Source organism: Bufo bufo, chromosome 1 (assembly GCF_905171765.1).
Source record: "Bufo bufo chromosome 1, aBufBuf1.1, whole genome shotgun sequence".
In the NCBI taxonomy this organism is placed as follows: domain Eukaryota; kingdom Metazoa; phylum Chordata; class Amphibia; order Anura; family Bufonidae; genus Bufo; species Bufo bufo.
This window is the reverse complement of record NC_053389.1, coordinates 726,135,596-726,154,362: the sequence shown is the minus strand read 5'-3', so window position 1 is coordinate 726,154,362 and position 18,767 is coordinate 726,135,596. Positions and strand designations below refer to the sequence as shown.

Genomic DNA, 18,767 nt, shown 5'->3' with positions numbered 1-18,767 from the left:
TGCCAGTGCCTTTAATGAGGGACCATTGTGCTGCCTTTAGGCCCTCTTTTTGCTACTAGTACGTGAACTATAATCTTGGACAAGGCTTTTTAGTAGTCAGGTAAAAATATAAGAATTTCTATTTTATGTCTCTGTGTTTTACATCCATACTATGCATCTGCTGCTCCACAAACCTAAAGAAGCAGAGAAAGTGAAAAAATTGAAAAAATTGAGCATGTGTGTCCACCCCAGCACCTTTACTCAGAAGGACACAGAAAAGCTGTTCATTATAAACAGCAGGTGGTGCTATACCAACATTATTCCTGGAATATCTGAAATAAGCATTTTTTTTTTTTAAGTGTATATGCCAAAATATTATTATGGTCTAGATTTATGTCACGGCGCAGTGTGGTAAATACACTCCACACTGAACACAGAAGGGAAGGGAAAAGGTATTAGGCCTGGAACCTAGGGAAAGGGAAAAGGTCACACCTAGTGAGTCCCTACGCTGAGCGCTGACTGCTATCAGTATGAACAGACCTTTTATGGTAGGAATGTTCATACACAGTAACCTAAGCCCAATCTCACCCTAACAGGGCCCTGCAGATAGTGTCAAGACACGGATGGCCTATTCCTTCCCAGATGAAGGAATAGGAGACCCCCTCAGGCCTAATATCAGGAGGTAAGGGAAAACAACAAAGAAGATACACTTAACTTCCAGAAGTATGCGGATGAGCAGGAACTCAGAGAGAACCAACACCAGGACTTCCACAAACAAGGAGCTATCAACCGCATAGCATGATGGGTGAGGCAAGACTAAATAGAGGAGAAGGAATGACCACTTAAGCTACACCTGAGACAAGAGGTGTGGTCATCCCCAGCAACAACACAGAAAGGTGAAACCATAGAGACTGTCAATCACATGCAGACAGTCTCCTCGATCTTTTAGTCCCTGTCACAGGCGGGACCATGACAATTTAACTATTAACAATATTCTTTGTGGAAGAACTCTATTAAGACAACCCTTGTCCATATGCCCCATTAGGGCATATGTATGTCATTGAGATGGGCCTCAGAACAGGAGATTTCAACATTATTGACTGACAATCTAAGGTAGGGTCTAACATGTAGATTTTGCAATTCTAGTTTATTCTCATCTCCCAATGAAATAAATATACACAGACTGAGTTGCACTTCCATCATTATAATTGAGTCAGGTGAAATCACTGTAGTAGACCTGGGTTATCTATCCTTGACATGGTTGACCATTTATCTGAATAGTATTGATGTAAAACTATAATTTTCTGCAACACTAGAGGGTCCAGGAGCCGAACCCACATCAGTTTCATATATATGTTAATAAGTTCAGTTAAAGGGGTTGTCCCATTTTGTCAATACTAAGGTGAGATGAAACTAAACACCTACAACCAGGGGGCCGGGAAACAGCAGAGCAGGCCAGCTCTCCACTGCTTCACTAGCTCCCATTGAGCTCCTCTGTTTCCAACCCACCTGGTGGTCAGAGCTTGGTCCCATCTCACCTTAGAAATGGCGAGATGGGACAACCCCTTTAAATACAGGTTAAAATGATACAGTAGCATGATTGTCAGTTGATCAGTGGATGCTATCATTCCATTCCTAGAGAGTGGTACCCATCAAGTTATAATGTCAGAGGTTCACCTTTAGTAAAAATCAAGACTTTTGAATTCTTCTGTTCTTTAAGATTGAGAGCAGATCATTTAACAAAATATTCGGCACAGCTGGAGGCAGATACAAAGAAAAAACATAAAAAGAACTCTAAACAACATAGAAGAAATTGAACTTAGAAACAAAGTATACTTTTACTAAGCAAGAATATAAAAGCTGCATGTGGGAAGTTAAGGTCTAGGACAGAGGTTCTCCTATGTTAATGTGCTATGACCTCTGAAACGCCTGCAGGGAACATTCCCAACAAAGGTACAATGGATGGTTTCAGTGCTTGGGTTCATAGGGGATCAAGTATGCTACTATTTTTTTTATGCAGTGGGGTTTCCATTCAACTCGCTACAACCAAACCCAGGTATTTCTTGTGTCTGCATAAGTTGGTGGATGAAAACAATCTCCGGCCTTTCTTCCACGTCTTCTGGGGCTCATTTATCATGTTATCCCTCTGAAACATCCTTTGTATTCCCAGATGATGACATCTGTAACTACATGTGTGCAATATATTAATCCTTCCTACACGCCATGCATTATGCTTAACGTTAAAGCAGAGCTCCAGGTTTCCTCCTTACTGAGTCTCATATATTTCATGTACAGTAGTTGTGCTTACTTGATAATCATTTCTTTTTTTTGTAGTTGCTCGTAGTTTACAGTCATTCTATCCTTGCTGTAAAGGAAGTTACCTCTCCAAGTGAAGCTAATGGTTTGTGCTTATACACTGAGCTCCCAGATCTTCAGTCAGAGGTGGATCATGGCAGGAGTTTTAGAATGCACTTCAACCACCATCTTTGGTCCTTGCACTTTGCCCATGACTCGACTGCAGTATTTTAATCATTTCCATAGAGTTTAAATACAGTAAGAAATTCTCTCCCGCTCCATTCAAGCTCCTTTTTACCACATTGGAGATTTTTTTGGAACTTACCAGTACCTCTGCATTATTGTGATGAAACTGAATACTATGACCTGCCCACCAAATGTACATCCCCTGCCAGACTTGCTGCTAGCTACCCATTTCAGCAAGAGCTGGCAAACGTGCCCGTCAACTCCCCTATCACTACAGGGGCCCTAGCAGCCTCAATAGGGGCGATCCCTCTCAGGAACATAACTAAAAAATCTTGGGTGGTCCCTGCAGATGGTAAGAAATCCTAGCTTGTCTTCTCAAGGGGTAGCTGCAAGCAGGTGGAGTGAACATGGTCAGAACCAAAGGGGAAATATCATGAAAGCCAAATCAGTAATCAGAATTCACAACAGAGACAAGCCGGGTCAAAAGCAAGTGAGACAAACAGCACAATAACAAAAGACAGAAGAGTAGTCAGGATAATTGTCTGATATTATACACAGTAGCAAATACAAGGGAGAAAGCAAAGAGTAGTTGTGTAAATAATCTGGTCAAAAACACAAAAATACTTGCAAAATGCACAGAGCAATCTAGCATACATAAGAACGAGGCTATACGCTGTCCTACCTCTTTGCCTGTCTTCTGGAGCAGAGATTGTTAAAAGTATGTGGACATTTTCTTTAAAAGAATGGTTATTCCTGTGATCCAAGACCCATACCATGTCAAATGGAAAACAGCCCAAACCACTGCGAGTTTACAAATCTGTACTTTGAGTTACACTTTTTTTTTTTTTTTTTAAACAATTTTTATTGGACTTTGAGTTACACTTTATGATACCATTTTAAAGGAAGCTTGTCATTGAAGCAGGTTCCCCTTAGTGACCACTAATATGCCTTTTAAGCTAGATAGCTGGCTTTAATCAATGATTATATTTACCCAAAATGGTGCATTAAAAACTAGAACTTGTCCTGCAAAAAAATAAGCCCTAATACAGGTACATTGATGAAAAAAAAAAGAAAAAGTTATAGCTCTTGGAATGCAATTCTGAAAAAAATTGTGTGGTCTCTAAGGGGTTAAAAGCAACTCACTTTAAGCTAGCTAAATCATGATCGTTCCTGTTAAAGGGGTTCTCCGGGATTGTGATATTGATAGCCTATCCTCAGGATAGGTCATCAACATATGATTGGTGGGGGTCCGACTCCAGCTATTTGAAGAGTCCACGGTGCTCCGTGAGTGCTTAGGTCTCTTCCTTGGCCATGTCACGGTCACCAGTCTCATGAACTAGGTGCAGCTCGGTCTCATTCAAGTGAATGGGGCTGATCTACAACATCAAGTGCAGATATCCAATGGACGGTGCTGTGCATGGTAATCTGTGAGGAGGCCACGACACTTACAGAGCTCCGGTAAGCGCAGAGTGCAGAATTTTAGAATGGGTGGACTTCATGCAGCAGATTAAGCCGAGGTCAGTAGACCTCGCTTTCCTGCACATGGGTCAGGGGCCACCAGAGATGACTCGTAATGATCTATCTGGGCCTGTGGGGCACCAAACAAGTCAGGACTACCTGACTCCTCTGGAGCCAAGGACTGCCCACATGACTCTTTTTAGGTGATTTCCATATAGTGTATATTGTATTATAAGTTACCTTTATGTATAATTCTAAAAAGGACCCTTTTGACAGGAGCTAGTGCCCAAAAATGTATATGTTTGCTTTGAAAAGCCAGCCATGCAGAAAACCAGAATATAGTAACTCAGATGAATCATTGCCTTTTCTATTTCTATTCAGTACATAGAGAGTTAAAAAGTCGGGTATTTGTGGGATTAATACAGATGGGGTCTTTCGCTCCAGGCTTGGGAAACGCCTGGGCCTGTTTTGTTTGGATGACTTTGGGTACAAACCAAGCTATGAGGTCAGAGTGACATACCGACAAAAACATTTTCCTATCATGAATCTCTGTCTCCTGCGCTGAGCCGTCCAACCCAGTAAGTGCAAAGCCTGCCTCTGGCTCCATACATTCACCCAGTACAGTCCAGGAGGTGATGTCCTGTGTGTGTTGGATGACTTGCTCATTTTCTGAGAGGCGTAGAAAAACTCCACCATGTTGTCCTAAAGAGGCCTATGGGTATAAAAGTCTCTTAGAAGCTGACAGCCCAGCAAGAACACATTCTTATGGAATTGGAACTATAATACATGTGAGGCGAATTTAGGTTGTGAGCCCCCCTCCCCCGGACAGGAACAGATGCAAGCTCCGCAGAATTTGTTGGCGCTATCTAATATTTTGTACTTTTGTCTTGTAACCTATATTTTATACACATTATTAGTGATGTACATTCATGATCCGCATATATAAATGGAGATACTTTTTATATACTAAAGGTAGTCTTAGTCCATATGCAAATGAGAAGTTAAGTGCCCCAAGGGTGGGCCCAAGACACTCTGTCCCTCTGCCACCCCCCTCTATTTCTTGCTTATCAGTGCCTGGCAGGATGACTATGCAGGAACCTGGAGAGGGAGGGAATTGCAATGGAGGCAGAAGTAGCAAGGGTGCACAGAGTGACTTGGGTCCTTCCTCGGTGCACTTAACTTCTTATTTGCATGTGCTTTTTCTCCAGAATTAAGCAAAGGATCACTACGTGAAATGTATCATTACATTCATCTGAGCCAGTCTTAAAAGACTTTGGGGGAGATTTACAGTATCAAGACCTGCACATTTTGCACTGGTCTTGATATCCCCTGAGCCACCGGAGGATGCTCCTAATTTATGACGAGGCGCAGATATATGATTAGGTGCATCCTCCCCCAGTCCGTGTGCCTAAAAAGAAATCTGTGGTTGCTGGTGAGGTGCAGTAGATTTCTGGCTTTATTTGCGCCAGAAAACTGGTATAAATGAAGATAAGTTTGTCTTAGGTGTTGGTCATGCCCCTTTCCTGCTCTTACCACACACCCTTTTGGAAAAATGCTGAGCGCTCCGCAAAAAGAGGCATCTGTGATTTTCTTTTGAGCAGTGGCTCTAGCATCCACCTGCTCTATAGGGAACATCGCTGCTTTCAAGGGTGAAGGTAAGTACCAACAGCCGGCGCTGCACACGTACAGTATTGTTACATCCAGGGACATCTCCTGTCATATAGACCTTCTCTTTCCTCTTCTCCTCCATTGGACTGCCATGACAAATTCTTTCAGCCACATCTCGTCTCTACAGAGTTTGTAACACAGACACGCTAGATTTCTCAATTCTCAATTTTTCCATCAACCTTCACATCCTGGTGTCCCCACAGTGTCGTCCTGCTGCCACCCCCAATACTGTGCCCGTTGTGCCCCCCATGCTCCAGGTACTATACTGCTGAAAAAATAGTGACCCCAGTAGACATAATTGGGGTCATTTATCAAACTGGTGTAAAGTGGAACTGGATTTCCAAAAGAGCTATGGGCAACTAAGCCACTTCTACTTTACACCAGTTTGATAAATTACCCCAAATGTCCCTATAGTGTCCACAGCAGCTATAATGTCCCCTAGAGTGCCCCCAGTAATAATAACACCCTATATTGAGCTCCAGGCAATAATCCCTGTATAGTGTCCCCAGAAATAATAGAATTGTCCCTACAGTGCCTCCCCAATAGCAACACCCCCCATGCTGCCCCCATATAGTAATTTCCCCCACACTGCCCCATAGTAATCTCCCCATAGTAATTCCCCCCCACACAGTAATTTCTCCCACACTGCCCCATATAGTAATTTGACCCACACAGTAATTTCCCCCACACTGCCCCACACAGTAGTTCCCCCACACTGCCCCATACAGTAATTTCCCCCACACTGCCCTATATAGTAATTTGACCCACACAGTAATTTGCCCCACACTGCCCCACACAGTAGTTCCCCCACGCTGCCCCTCATATAGTAATTTCCCCCACACTGCCCCATAGTAATCTCCCCATAGTAATTCCCCCCCGCACAGTAATTTCTCCCACACTGCCCCATATAGTAATTTCCCCCACACAGTAATTTCCCCCACACTGCCCCATACAGTAATTTCCCCCACACTGCCCCCACACAGTAATTCCCCCCACACTGCCCCACACAGTAATTTCCCCCACACAGTAATTTCCCCCACACTGCCCCCACACAGTAATTTCCCCCACACAGTAATTTCCCCCACACTGCCCCCACACCGTAGTTTCCCCCACACTGCCCCCACACAGTAGTTTCCCCCACACTGCCCAGCACACAATAATTTACCCCACACACCCAAATGTCCCTATAGTGTCCACAGCAGCTACAATGTCCCCTAGAGTGCCCCCAGTAATAATAACACCCTATATTGAGCCCCAGGCAATAATCCCTGTATAGTGTCCCTAGAAATAATAGCATTGTCCCTACAGTGCCTCCCCAATAGCAACGCCCCCCACACTGCCCCCATATAGTAATTTCCCTCACACTGCCCCCCATAGTAATTTCCCCCCACACAGTAATTCCCCCCCACACAGTAATTCCCCCCACACTGCCCCCACATCATAATTTGACCCACACAGTAATTTCCCCCACACTGCCCCACACAGTAGTTCCCCCACATTGCCCCCATACAGTAATTTCCCCCACACTGCCCCCACACAATAATTTCCCCTACACTGCCCCACACAGTAATTTCCCCCACACTGCCCCCACACAGTAGTTTCCCACACACTGCCCCTCACACAGTAGTTTCCCACACACTGCCCCTCACACAGTAGTTTTTCCCCACACTCCAGTTTCCCCCACACTGCCCCTCACACAGTAATGTCCCCCACACTCCAGTTTCCCCCACACTGCCCCCACACAGCAGTTTCCCCCACACTGCCCACATACAGTAGTTTCCCCCACACTGCCCCTCACACAGTAGTTTTTCCCCACACTCCAGTTTCCCCCACACTGCCCCTCACACAGTAATTTCCCCCACACTCCAGTTTCCCCCACACTGCCGTTTTCCCCACACTGCCCCCACACAGTAGTTTCCCCCACACTGCCCCCACATAGTAGTTTCTCCCACACTGCCCCCCACACAGTAGTTTTCCCCACACTGCCCCCACACAGTAGTTTCTCCCACACTGCCCCCCACACAGTAGTTTCCCCCACACGGCCCCCACACAGTAGTTTCGCCCACACTGCCCAGCACACAATAATTTCCCCCACACTGCCCCCCACACAGAAATTTCCCCCACACTGCCCCCACAAAGTAGTTTCCCACACACAGAAATTCCCCCCACACTGCCCCCCTGGCACACCACTGGTTAAAGGTTAATCCCCGATGCACCAGATTGGTCACATCTTGGGCCCTCAATACCAGTTACAGTAAGTCTGTTGGGCAGCCTAGGCTCTTCCTCCTCTGCTAAATCTGTCCCCTTTTCACACCACTTTAGAAAAGTTGCAAATTATGGCGCAAATATGCCACAGAAGAAGGGATATTACCCCTTTGTCCACAGGGTCTGTCTGGTAGGTATGGTATATCTTTTTCTAGGGCTCATATGTCATACTCACCTCACCAATGCCCGATCTCTTCCATTCTAGTGATTCCCGGGTCCCCCAATGGTTTCTGCTTCCTTTCCTCTTGACACACCCATTCAGCCAATCACTGGCCAGTAATTGGCTAAGCGTCATTTCCTGTGAGTCAAGAGGGACTAGGAAGAAGATAGCAGTGGAAAACCCAGGAATCATCGCAGTGGAGGTGGCAGGGGAATTGGTGAGGTGGGCCTGATGATTTTGAGTTGTTTGCACCTTTTCAGCCAGTTTAAAAAATCTCAGCTAGAAAATCCCTTTAAGCATTCCTTCATTTTTTTATTCATGGCTAGGGATGAGCGAACACAAACTTTTCGAGTTCGAGTTCGGGTTCGGTGTTCGGTGTTCAGGTGATTTTATTATTTTCCGTTATAACATGGTTATATCGGAAAATAATAGCATTCTTAAGACAGAATGCAAAAGAATATGGCCATTTTGGGGTTAAAAAAAAAACCCTCACCTCATCCACCTGATCACACTGCAGCAGTCTCTTCTATCTTCATTCAGCAGGACCTGCCAAAGGACCTGCAATGTGCGCGATGACGTCAGGGCGCTCACTATGTTTTTTTAACCCCTAAATGGCCATATACTTTTGCATTGTCTTTAGAATGCTATTATTTTCCGATATACCCATGTTATAATGGAAATGAATAAAGTGAAGTTTGGGTCCCCATTGACTTAGATGGGGTTTGGATTTGGGGTCAAGTGTGGGTCAAGTTCAGGTCCCGAACCCGAACTTTGACCTGAAGTTTGGGCGAACCCGAACTTCCACAGGTTCGCTTATCCCTATTCATGGCTACTGATTTGAGTTGTGCACTATAGTACATAGTATTTTAAGGCATCACATCAAAGACGGCAGACGGATCTCTTTGATATTTATGGAAGAAACCGTCCATGTATTTCCATCAGATTTTTTTTTACTGGCCTAAGAAGCGTGAAACTTTACGGAGTATTGATGGCTGTCCGTCTCTTTCCCACTGCTCTTTCTTGCTTTACTTTGCTTCTTCTCTCCCCGTGACGATATACAATATAGTGACTGTTGTGCTGGAAGTTGCTGGACAAATCAGATCAATGAAGCCCTGTTTTTGCTGACACCAAGGGCATCTCCTTCTTTGATTTTTGGCCATGCTTTATCTTTTCGGGTGTCATATGTGACCCTATGAGACTTTCTTGTGCCTGAGAATTCTTGATTCTCCTGACCCGCTCCACTTAATCAACAAGCTTGTCTACACCCAGAAGATGAATACTCTTTGCAACACAATCCCATCAATCCCATGTTGTGTCCTAAGAATAGTCATCTATTCAATTTAATTAATTTTAATTAACCACCCGAAAGGGTCATTGGTGGTTTACAGAGGTTATGCAGAATCATTTGTAATCTAAAAGGATTTTCCAGAAGTAAAATATTGATGACCTATTCTCAGGATAGGTCATTAGTATCTGATCGGCGAGGGTCCGACTCCTAGAACTGCTGCCAATAATCTGTTAGAAGAGGCGCTGCTGCCTCCTAAAAGCATGCTGAGCACAGCGCCGTACATTATATGGTGGCTATGCTTGGTATTGCAGCTCAAGCCTATTTACCTTACTTAATTGGGATTGGGCTTCAAATAGGCCATGTGACCATTGAACATGACATCACTGGCCTAGGAAGAGGCCACAGCTGATCGGCGGGTGTGTTGGGAGTTGGACCCCCACTGATTTAGATATTGATGACCTATCCTGAAGATAGTAAAAAGTATTTATGAAAGCAGCACCAATGTCCCTTATAGACTTTCTCTCAGAAATGCCTCAGCCTGTCAGCAACCATAAATCCTCCGGTTGCTCCATATATGATACCAAGTAGAGTAGACAGCAGCATGTCCTTCAAGGTTTCTTTATTCAAATTGAGTTTATAAAAATTTACAGAAAGTGCCAAAGATAGGGCAATGTTTCGACTATCTCAAGCATGGAAAAGACTATGATATAGTCAAAACGTTGCACTATCTTTGGCACTTTCTGTACATTTTTATGGACCCAATTTAAATAAAGAAACCTTGAAGGACATGCTGCTGTCTACTCTATCCTGAAGATAGGTCTTCTGTATTCTACCCCTTTAACTCTTTTTGGTTCTTAATCAATTTTTGCAGCTGAAAGGGGTTATATAATTGTAGATATTGGTTGCATATAGTTAAGATATGGCATAGGCATGAGATTGGTGAACACCTAACAGCTGTGAGTGGCACCAATTATAGCCATAGACCATCCCTGTGGCTGCCTGAAAAACGTTGAGTAGAGGCAACACGAATAAAAGATTTACTAGCACTGCCCGATCCGACCTTGGTAGCACATGCTAGTAATATGCATAGTTGTCAACAGTCCTGAATTTGCCTAGACTGTCCCTGATTTTCCCAGACAGTCCCAGCAAATTCAGGCTGTCCTGGGCTGAAAATAGGTGGTGCTAACGCAAACCCCACCCATTAGTGGGTGCTCCTGGGCAGTGTTGGGGCATTCCTGGTAGGTGAGGTTTAGATGTCCCGATTAGTAGATATGAATATGCCACCTATGCCTTTGATGAAACAACCGGTTGAAGATGATATAATATATATATAAGGGTTCCCCGGCAGTCTTAGGTTAAAGTCAGTAAAACAAAACATGCAATGCAACAGCTCACTGCAAACCAAATAAAGTACAAAATTGCATAATAATTGCAAGTGCTATACTAATAAGTTAGAGATGCTTGGCAAATCATTTTGTACAAAATTATTTGAGCCCGTCTGCCGCACGTCAAGGCGATCTCTGTAAGACGGGTTCCTAACACTAAATTCTACCTGTTATGTGCCATGACGGCTACCATACAATTCAGGGAGTGAAGGTTCCACACGCATGCTGGGCCTGCTTCAATTTCTGTTATTTTTGGTGCCAAAATGGCCTCCACTATATCCAAGGAATGCAGGTACCAACATGCATGCCGGGCCCACTCCACACCACTCCTGGTGCCAAATGGCCACCAAAGAATGCAATGAGAGTCCACAAACTATCTCTCTCCTGGTGCCAAATGGCTTCCAGTGAGTGAGGGGAAGCAGGCTAAGCTATATACTCACACTAATTAAAATCAGCCCATGGGGCAGACGAGCTGGTCAGGAGTGCACGACTGAGGTGTCAGCCACACCTCCAGTGCAAACTGCAAAGAAAAAAGGGGGTCAGTCAGCACATCCCATCGCGCAGGGGCACGTTGCTATGGCTGAGAACAACACTGTAAAACAAAACATGCAATGCAACATCTCTCTGCAAACCAAATAAAGTACAAAATTGCATAATAATTGCAAGTGCTATACTAATAAGTTAGAGATGCTTGGCAAATCATTTTGTACAAAATTATTTGAGCCCGTCTGCCGCACGTCAAGGCGATCTCTGTAAGACGGGTTCCTAACACTAAATTCTACCTGTTATGTAGGTTAAAGTCATCCAATGATATGTCTCTGCTACTCTGCACGTGTACAGAATATTATATTTACTGTTTAGGCCCTGTGTGCTGTATTATACTGACAACTGTGATGAATTCACAGGTACATTATACACCACTAGGTAAGTTAGAATTTGGAAATATCTCCAGGTTAGGGGTGTCTCATATCGTTAATGGGGCCGGACGGCGACATTTAAGTTTTGACAATGCTGGATTGCAGAAAGATCCGGCAGACTGTTCCCTGCCGGATCCTAAGCGCTGTTGTAAAACTAGCCTAAGTTCTAGTAATGAATTTGTCTCCAAGCGTCAGAACAAGATGCCAAGAACCAACACATGCAAGATTATGGGGTGGCCATCTTGCCTGAGCTGTTGTTAACAGCATTTATAGATCTGCTTTACAGCAGACAAATGGATGATTGAACAGACAGGAGGGGCTCCTTGGCTTCTGTGGGAGAGTTGTGTAGCCACGCTCTGTCACCTATACAGACATGTGGCATCGGTTGGTATTTTTTCCTTTGAACCAGTTGATGCTGAAGAGGTGCTGGTCATGAGATCTACTATCTAACACTATATCACCCGTATGACGTATGCTCTCCTGTGTCATGATCATGATTAATTCCCTCTGGTTATTGGATCTCTGGAAGTATCTGCCTTTCAAGTGGAGCCAGAAATAAAGGAACATCTTTTTTTATTAAAGGCAGAAAAATGGGCTCAGCTTTTTTGGCAGGATCGGAAAAGGGGGGTCATTATTTAAATAGTTACAGAGAGCAGGACATGCCTCGTTCAGATTTTATTGCGTTCAGTGAGTAAGATTATCCTAAGCCTCTTCATATTTCTGTCTCGGTGATAGGAGCCAAAAATACGAGTCAGGGCAGCGAAACCGAGATAGTTTGGATGTTCAAAGACGCTTATCAGAACCTGATCACTGGCTAAAGGGCAAGAAAAACCATCACGAGCGATCAGATATCTCACCCATCAACATTATAATAACATGCAGGGTTATATAATAACCAGGGTAATAACATGCGAGGTGAACTAATAGCACACAAAACAGATGCCATATGGAAAGGACCCCATCTGTTCCTCCCGGTTCTCTTTCCTTGAATATGTGTTACCTTCTCATTGATTTGAAAAAATTCATATATCAGTTTGCTCTAAATAAATATATGGGGGAGATTTATCAAACTGGTATAAATGAAAACTGGCTTAGTTGCCCATAGCAACCAATCAGACTCATTCTTTAATTTTCCAGAGGAGCTGTGAAAAGGTGGACGCTGATTGGTTGAAAAGGTGGACGCCGAAGGTGGGCTACTAAGCATGTTTTCCTTTGCACTAGTTGTGATAAATCTCCCCCAATGCCTTGTAGGTGAATGTAATGATACCTTTCACTTAGTGATCCGATGCTTCATTCTGGAGAAATAAATACTTATGTTCCATATGTCAAGTAGCAGTTAAGTGCACTGGGGGAGGGCCTTCCTCCCTTAGTGCACTCCTCCTGCTTCCTCTCTTTTATTCTTGATTGGTAAGGACAGGTTCCTGCATAGTCATGTCACCTGGCCCTTTCAATCAAGGAGGCTGACAGAGGAAGCAGGAGGAGCAAGGGTGCACAGATTGGCTTGGGCCCGCCCTCAGTGCACTTAACTGCTCATTTGCATTGAGATTAGAAGTCGGATTGCTAAGCAAAAGGTATCATTACATCCAGCTGAGCTGGCTCTACAAGACATCGTGGCTGGTTTAACAGTGAATTTCATGAAGACGACCACTTTTTAAAGAGAAGGCTTCCTCCATTCGTCATTCAGAGACAGGGCGAGTCCATCAGAGTGGGATTCAGGAGGAAGACCTCCATAGGAAGTATGAGAAGGGGTTTATATACGCAGTTAGACAACAGCTTCAGTGGAATTTATCAGAAAATAATTTGAGGTGAAGCCCCGACTTTGCCTTTATAGTCAGCTCATCTGGAATCTTTGTCTTGTTTCTATTTTGCGGTTGTTTTCTTTTATTGTGCGGAAAGTGGAAAATCTGCTGCTACCTGGAAACTGTCAACAAGCTGCTGTTGACAAATCCTTCATTTTTATGTGTCTGTGTTTATGTCTTGAGTATGCAGTGTCCTGCTGTGAATGAGCTGGAGGCGTTTTTGGCTACCACCATGATACCCCCAACAGCTCAGCCCATAACCACAAGAATGCCTAGCTTGATATTCATGTGTTTACCAGGGTTAGATGATTTCTGTCCCATTGAATAGAAAGTGAATATACTTCCACCTCTCCACCAAGTAACAGACGTTGTGGTCCAGGAGCTTCAATGTACAATGTATAGATGAAGCTTTGTCAGGGTAGGGCTCTAGGTGGATGGTTTCTGGGTTGTAACCACCTAGAACAATTCTGGAACATCTTTTCTTATAACTGTGTTTTGTACCATTCCTCTGGGAATTTTATGAATAAATCGAATGTGAATATGAATAAACAATGTGACGTTACCATTCCCAAGGGGCATGTCCCTATACTGATTGGACAGTGTCAGAGTGTATAGGGACACACCCTGAATTGGTGACACCCAGTTGTATATTTAGTCAGAAATGTCTAGTAGTAATAACTGAGGAACAGCAGGTAGAGTTCTAAGAAAAGATTTGTTGTATTATAGAGAATACAAGTATTTACTTAAAACAGACATTGTCCAGTGCCCATGAAAAGATTGATTTTTTGCCTTTCTTTTTCTGTTTATTAGTGATTTGAAGAACAACTTGATCAGCAAAATGGAACCTGGAGCTTTCTTGGGACTGCCTGAGCTGAAGCGCCTGTAAGTATGTAAAAATGTGAGAGGGATCTAGAGCCGACGTACAGCATTGATCAGGGAATTCCCCAATAACATTGTTATCATCATGTCTCTGTTTAGCCGTGGCTGTACTCCACTAGAACATCCCAGGAAATTCACATTAGAAACTAGGATGTTCCTTTGTTTTTTCTTAAAATTTCAGTGAAAGACGTTTTTTTGCATTCTTGTTCTGCATGTATTTTGCAGCCTGCGAATTTCGAATCCACAAAATACAAATGTGATTCGTGTGCCGACCATTTGGTAGCACAAGCCCCATATTCAATCTAATACTTTAGTCCACGGTGTTTATTAAAGGCCATTAAGGTGACTTCAATGGATATGTGGACCGAATTTTGTGGGCAAGTATAGGACATGTTCTGTCTTTTTGTGGAACGGACCTATGGATGGATCAGCCATGTGCTTTTCGCATCTGTATGTCAGTTGTACAGAAAGATAGAATATGTCAAAATGTGGACCATGGACCCATTGAAGTCAATGAGTCTGCAACAAAAATGCTGATGGCACACAGACCGCATCCGTATTTTGCGGATCCGCGATTTGCAGACTGCAGAACAGATATGGTCATGTGCATGAGGCCTTAATATGAATTACTGTATCCGTACAAACTCTTCTTGGCTTTCCGTGGAGAGCTCAGCAGAGCCGGTCACAGCCATATAGGCACGATGCTCAGCTTGTTTTAGAGATTGGCACACTTTAAAGGTGTATACTAAAATGACACATTTTATATTCTTTTATCCTATTTTCTTTACATTATTATAGGGGGCTACCATCAGCATCTCAAGAGATTAGCCTTACAACATGGACCCAATTTTTTTCAAAAGTTCCTTCCATTTACTGCTGCAGAGCAAATGTATTATTAGTAACATAGTAACATAGTACATAAGGCCGAAAAAAGAAATTTGTCCATCCAGTTCGGCCTGTCATCCTGCAAGTTGATCCAGAGGAAGGCAAAACCCCTGTGAGGTAGAAGCCAATTTTCCCCACTTTAGGGCAATAAAAAATTCCTTCCCGACTCCAATCAGGCAATCAGAATAACTCCCTGGATCAACGACCCCTCTCTAGTAGCTATAGCCTGTAATATTATTACGCTCCAGAAATACATCCAGGCCCCTCTTGAATTCCTTTATTGTAGTCACCATCACCACCTCCTCAGGCAGAGAGTTCCATAGTCTCACTGCTCTTACCGTAAAGAATCCTCTTCTATGTTTGTGTACAAACCTTCTTTCCTCCAGACGCAGAGGATGTCCCCTTGTCACAGTCACAGTCCTGGGGATAAATAGATGATGGGAGAGATCTCTGTACTGACCCCTGATATATTTATACATAGTAATTAGATCTCCCCTCAGTTGTCTTTTTTCTAAAGTGAATAACCCTAATTTTGATAATCTTTCAGGGTAATGTAGTTGCCCCATTCCAGTTATTACTTTAGTTGCCCTCCTCTGTACCCTCTCCAGCTCTGCTATGTTTGCCTTGTTCACAGGAGCCCAGAACTGTACACAGTACTCCATGTGTGGTCTGACTAGCGATTTGTAAAGTGGTAGGACTATGTTCTTATCACGGGCATCTATGCCCCTTTTGATGCAACCCATTATCTTATTGACCTTGGCAGCAGCTGCCTGACACTGTGTTTTGCAGCTTAGTTTGCTGTTTATTAAAATTCCTAGATCCTTTTCCATGTCAGTGTTACCCAGTGTTTTACCATTTAGTATGTACGGGTGACTTGCATTATTCCTTCCCATGTGCATAACCTTACATTTGTCAGTGTTAAACCTCATCTGCCACTTATCTGCCCAAGCCTGCAATCTATCCAGATCCCTCTGTAGCAGTATACTGTTCTCTTCAGTGTCAATTACTTTACACAGTTTAGTGTCATCTTTGAAAATTGATATTTTACTGTGCAAGCCTTCTACAAGATCATTAATAAATATATTGATGAGAATAGGGCCCAATACTGACCCCTGAGGTACTCCACTAGTGACAGTGACCCAATCTGAGTGTGTACCATTAATAACCACCCTCTGTTTTCTATCACTCAGCCAGGTACTTACCCACATACAGACGTTTTCTCCCAGTCCGAGCATTCTCATTTTATATACTAACCTTTTATGTGGTACAGTGTCAAATGCTTTGGAGAAGTCCAGATATACGACATCCATTGATTCGCCGCTGTCAAGTCTAGAACTTACGTCCTCATAGAAACTGATTAAATTAGTTTGGCATGACCGATCCCTCATGAAGCCATGCTGATATGGCATTATTTGCTTATTTCCGTTGAGATTATTATTACAGTATACGGGGCCATTGAAATAGGAGCTCTGGATCTTGGAACATGGTACTGAAAGACATATAGACAGGGGTTGTGTCTTGAAGCAAACCCTTTAAAGGGGTTATCTGAGTTATAAAAAAGTCACCCCAGGCAAGAATGATCATAAGATAAGAAAATATCATACTGCATACTCTGCTATTGCACCCACGAGCCATCCAGAACCACCGCTCTGATCCTCCCTGTTGCTGCAGATGTGACATTATCTTCTTGGCTGCATTGGTGACATGTCCATATACCCCAGACACTGGTATAGGGGCCCTTGACTGCTGAGACCAGTGATTAGCTGGGCAATGATATCACGTAACCACATAAACGTAGCCCAGCGGGGAGGACTGGAGAGGGCGACGCTGGAAGCAGCGGGGGATGAAATATGTGAGAATAAGTTTCTTTTATCAGCAATAAAGCCTGCAGTGTGAACAAATACAGTGGCTCTAGAAAACACTGCCCCCTAATATGTCATCATTCTGACACCGAGATGCCACCACTCTGTCACTTATATGCCATCACTGTCCCCTGTATGCATGACTGTCTCCTGGGTATGCTACTACTCTGTCCCCTGTCTGCCATCACTGTCCTCTGTGTGTCACCACACTTCCCCTTTATTACTTCACTGTCATCTATGTGTCACCACTCTGTCCCCTTTATCCCATCACTGTCCTCAGTGTGTCACCACTCTGTCCCCTGTATGCCATCCCTGTTCTCTGTGTGTTACTACACTTCCCTGTGTGCTAACCACTACCCCTCCTATATTCTATCACTGTCCCCTGTTTGTCAACCCTTTATCCTCTGCTATCTATGTTTCACCACTCTCCCCCTGTATCCCATCACTGTCCTCAGTTTGTCACCACTATGTCCCCTGTATGCCATCACTGCCCCCAGTGTGTCACCATCCTGTCTCCTGTATGCCATCAGTGTCCTCTGTGTGTCACAACTCTGCCCCTTGTATGACCATAGTGAAAAAATACAATGGGCTCTTAAAAAACTATTGATGGTCATTACTTTCATTTTTCATGAGGCATTAGAACACAAAATGTGAAAACATTTGCAGGATGAAAATCCTCCCAGGGCAAGAGACATGTGGGTTCATTATTTTTTTAATAGTTTCTTGGTGATTTAAATACTAACTGTATCCACGCACTGACCTTCAAAAAGTGATAGACGTTGCTCACTTCTTAAAGAAGGATATACAAGGCAACCCTCTCTTCACCCATGCTGAGAGCATCCCTACTCAATACCCTACTAATGACGCAGCTGTACCCGCTCTACACCCATGCTGGCAGAGTCCACTACTCAATACGCATCTTCCTGTAGCGGGGGACGAAGGTTATTAAGTACTGGATTTCTGTATAAAAAAACACTGTTGCCATAGAGCTCAGCTTTCATTTCTTAAACTCTTATGGTAAAATGAAAGTTGTACTTTGATTGGTTGCTTTGGGCAACGAAAACAGTTTTTCTTTTACAACAATTTGATAAATCTGCTCCACTTAATACAGTTTACATGTGAAACAGCACATTTATTACAGTTGTCCTTGCAGGGAGATGAGAGGCAGGCTGGGAAGCCGTGCCACAGCAGTTACAGTTAGCACTATGCTTATCTGCTTCAACCTGCTGATTGGCTAAAGTGGTGTTACCATGTGACCGCTGCAGCCAATCATGAAAGAAGTGACTCACTGATAACAAGGCTTGCCTTTTATATATTAGTATGATGCCCATTAATGCAGGGAGATGAGAGGCAGGCTGAGAAGTCATGACGCAACAGTTACAGTTAGCACTACGCTGCAGCCAATCAGAGAAGAAGTGAGTCATTGGCAGCAAGGCTTGCCTTTTATATATTAGTATGATGCCTTGGGGGAACTTGTTTTTATATCCCGGACACCTATATGATTGAACCCTAATTTCCTGACTGCATAGTACAATGTGTCTCTTTTACTTTTTTGCAGGGACATCTCCAATAACAGAATTGGCTGTGTAATTCCTGCTGCATTTCAGGGTCTGAGCAGTCTATCCCGCCTGTAAGTATGCATAGCACAGATAGGGTATGTATAGACCGGACAGCTACATTAGACAAATAGATAGATAGATTAGATATGTAGAATATTTTAGGTTTTTGCCAATCTAATTTT

The 18,767-nt window shown here is 43.6% G+C and overlaps 1 protein-coding gene across 1 annotated transcript in view; it reads left to right on the top strand.

Annotated features, from left to right (window-relative positions):
- The window catches only part of ADGRA2 (adhesion G protein-coupled receptor A2), a 160,962-nt gene that overhangs the window by 105,767 nt on the left and 36,428 nt on the right, over nucleotides 1-18,767 (top strand). The window contains exons 3-4 of the mRNA XM_040414381.1: nucleotides 14,211-14,282; nucleotides 18,585-18,656. Of these exons, the coding sequence (XP_040270315.1) occupies nucleotides 14,211-14,282; nucleotides 18,585-18,656 (144 nt within the window). The remainder of the gene's footprint in view (nucleotides 1-14,210; nucleotides 14,283-18,584; nucleotides 18,657-18,767) is intronic.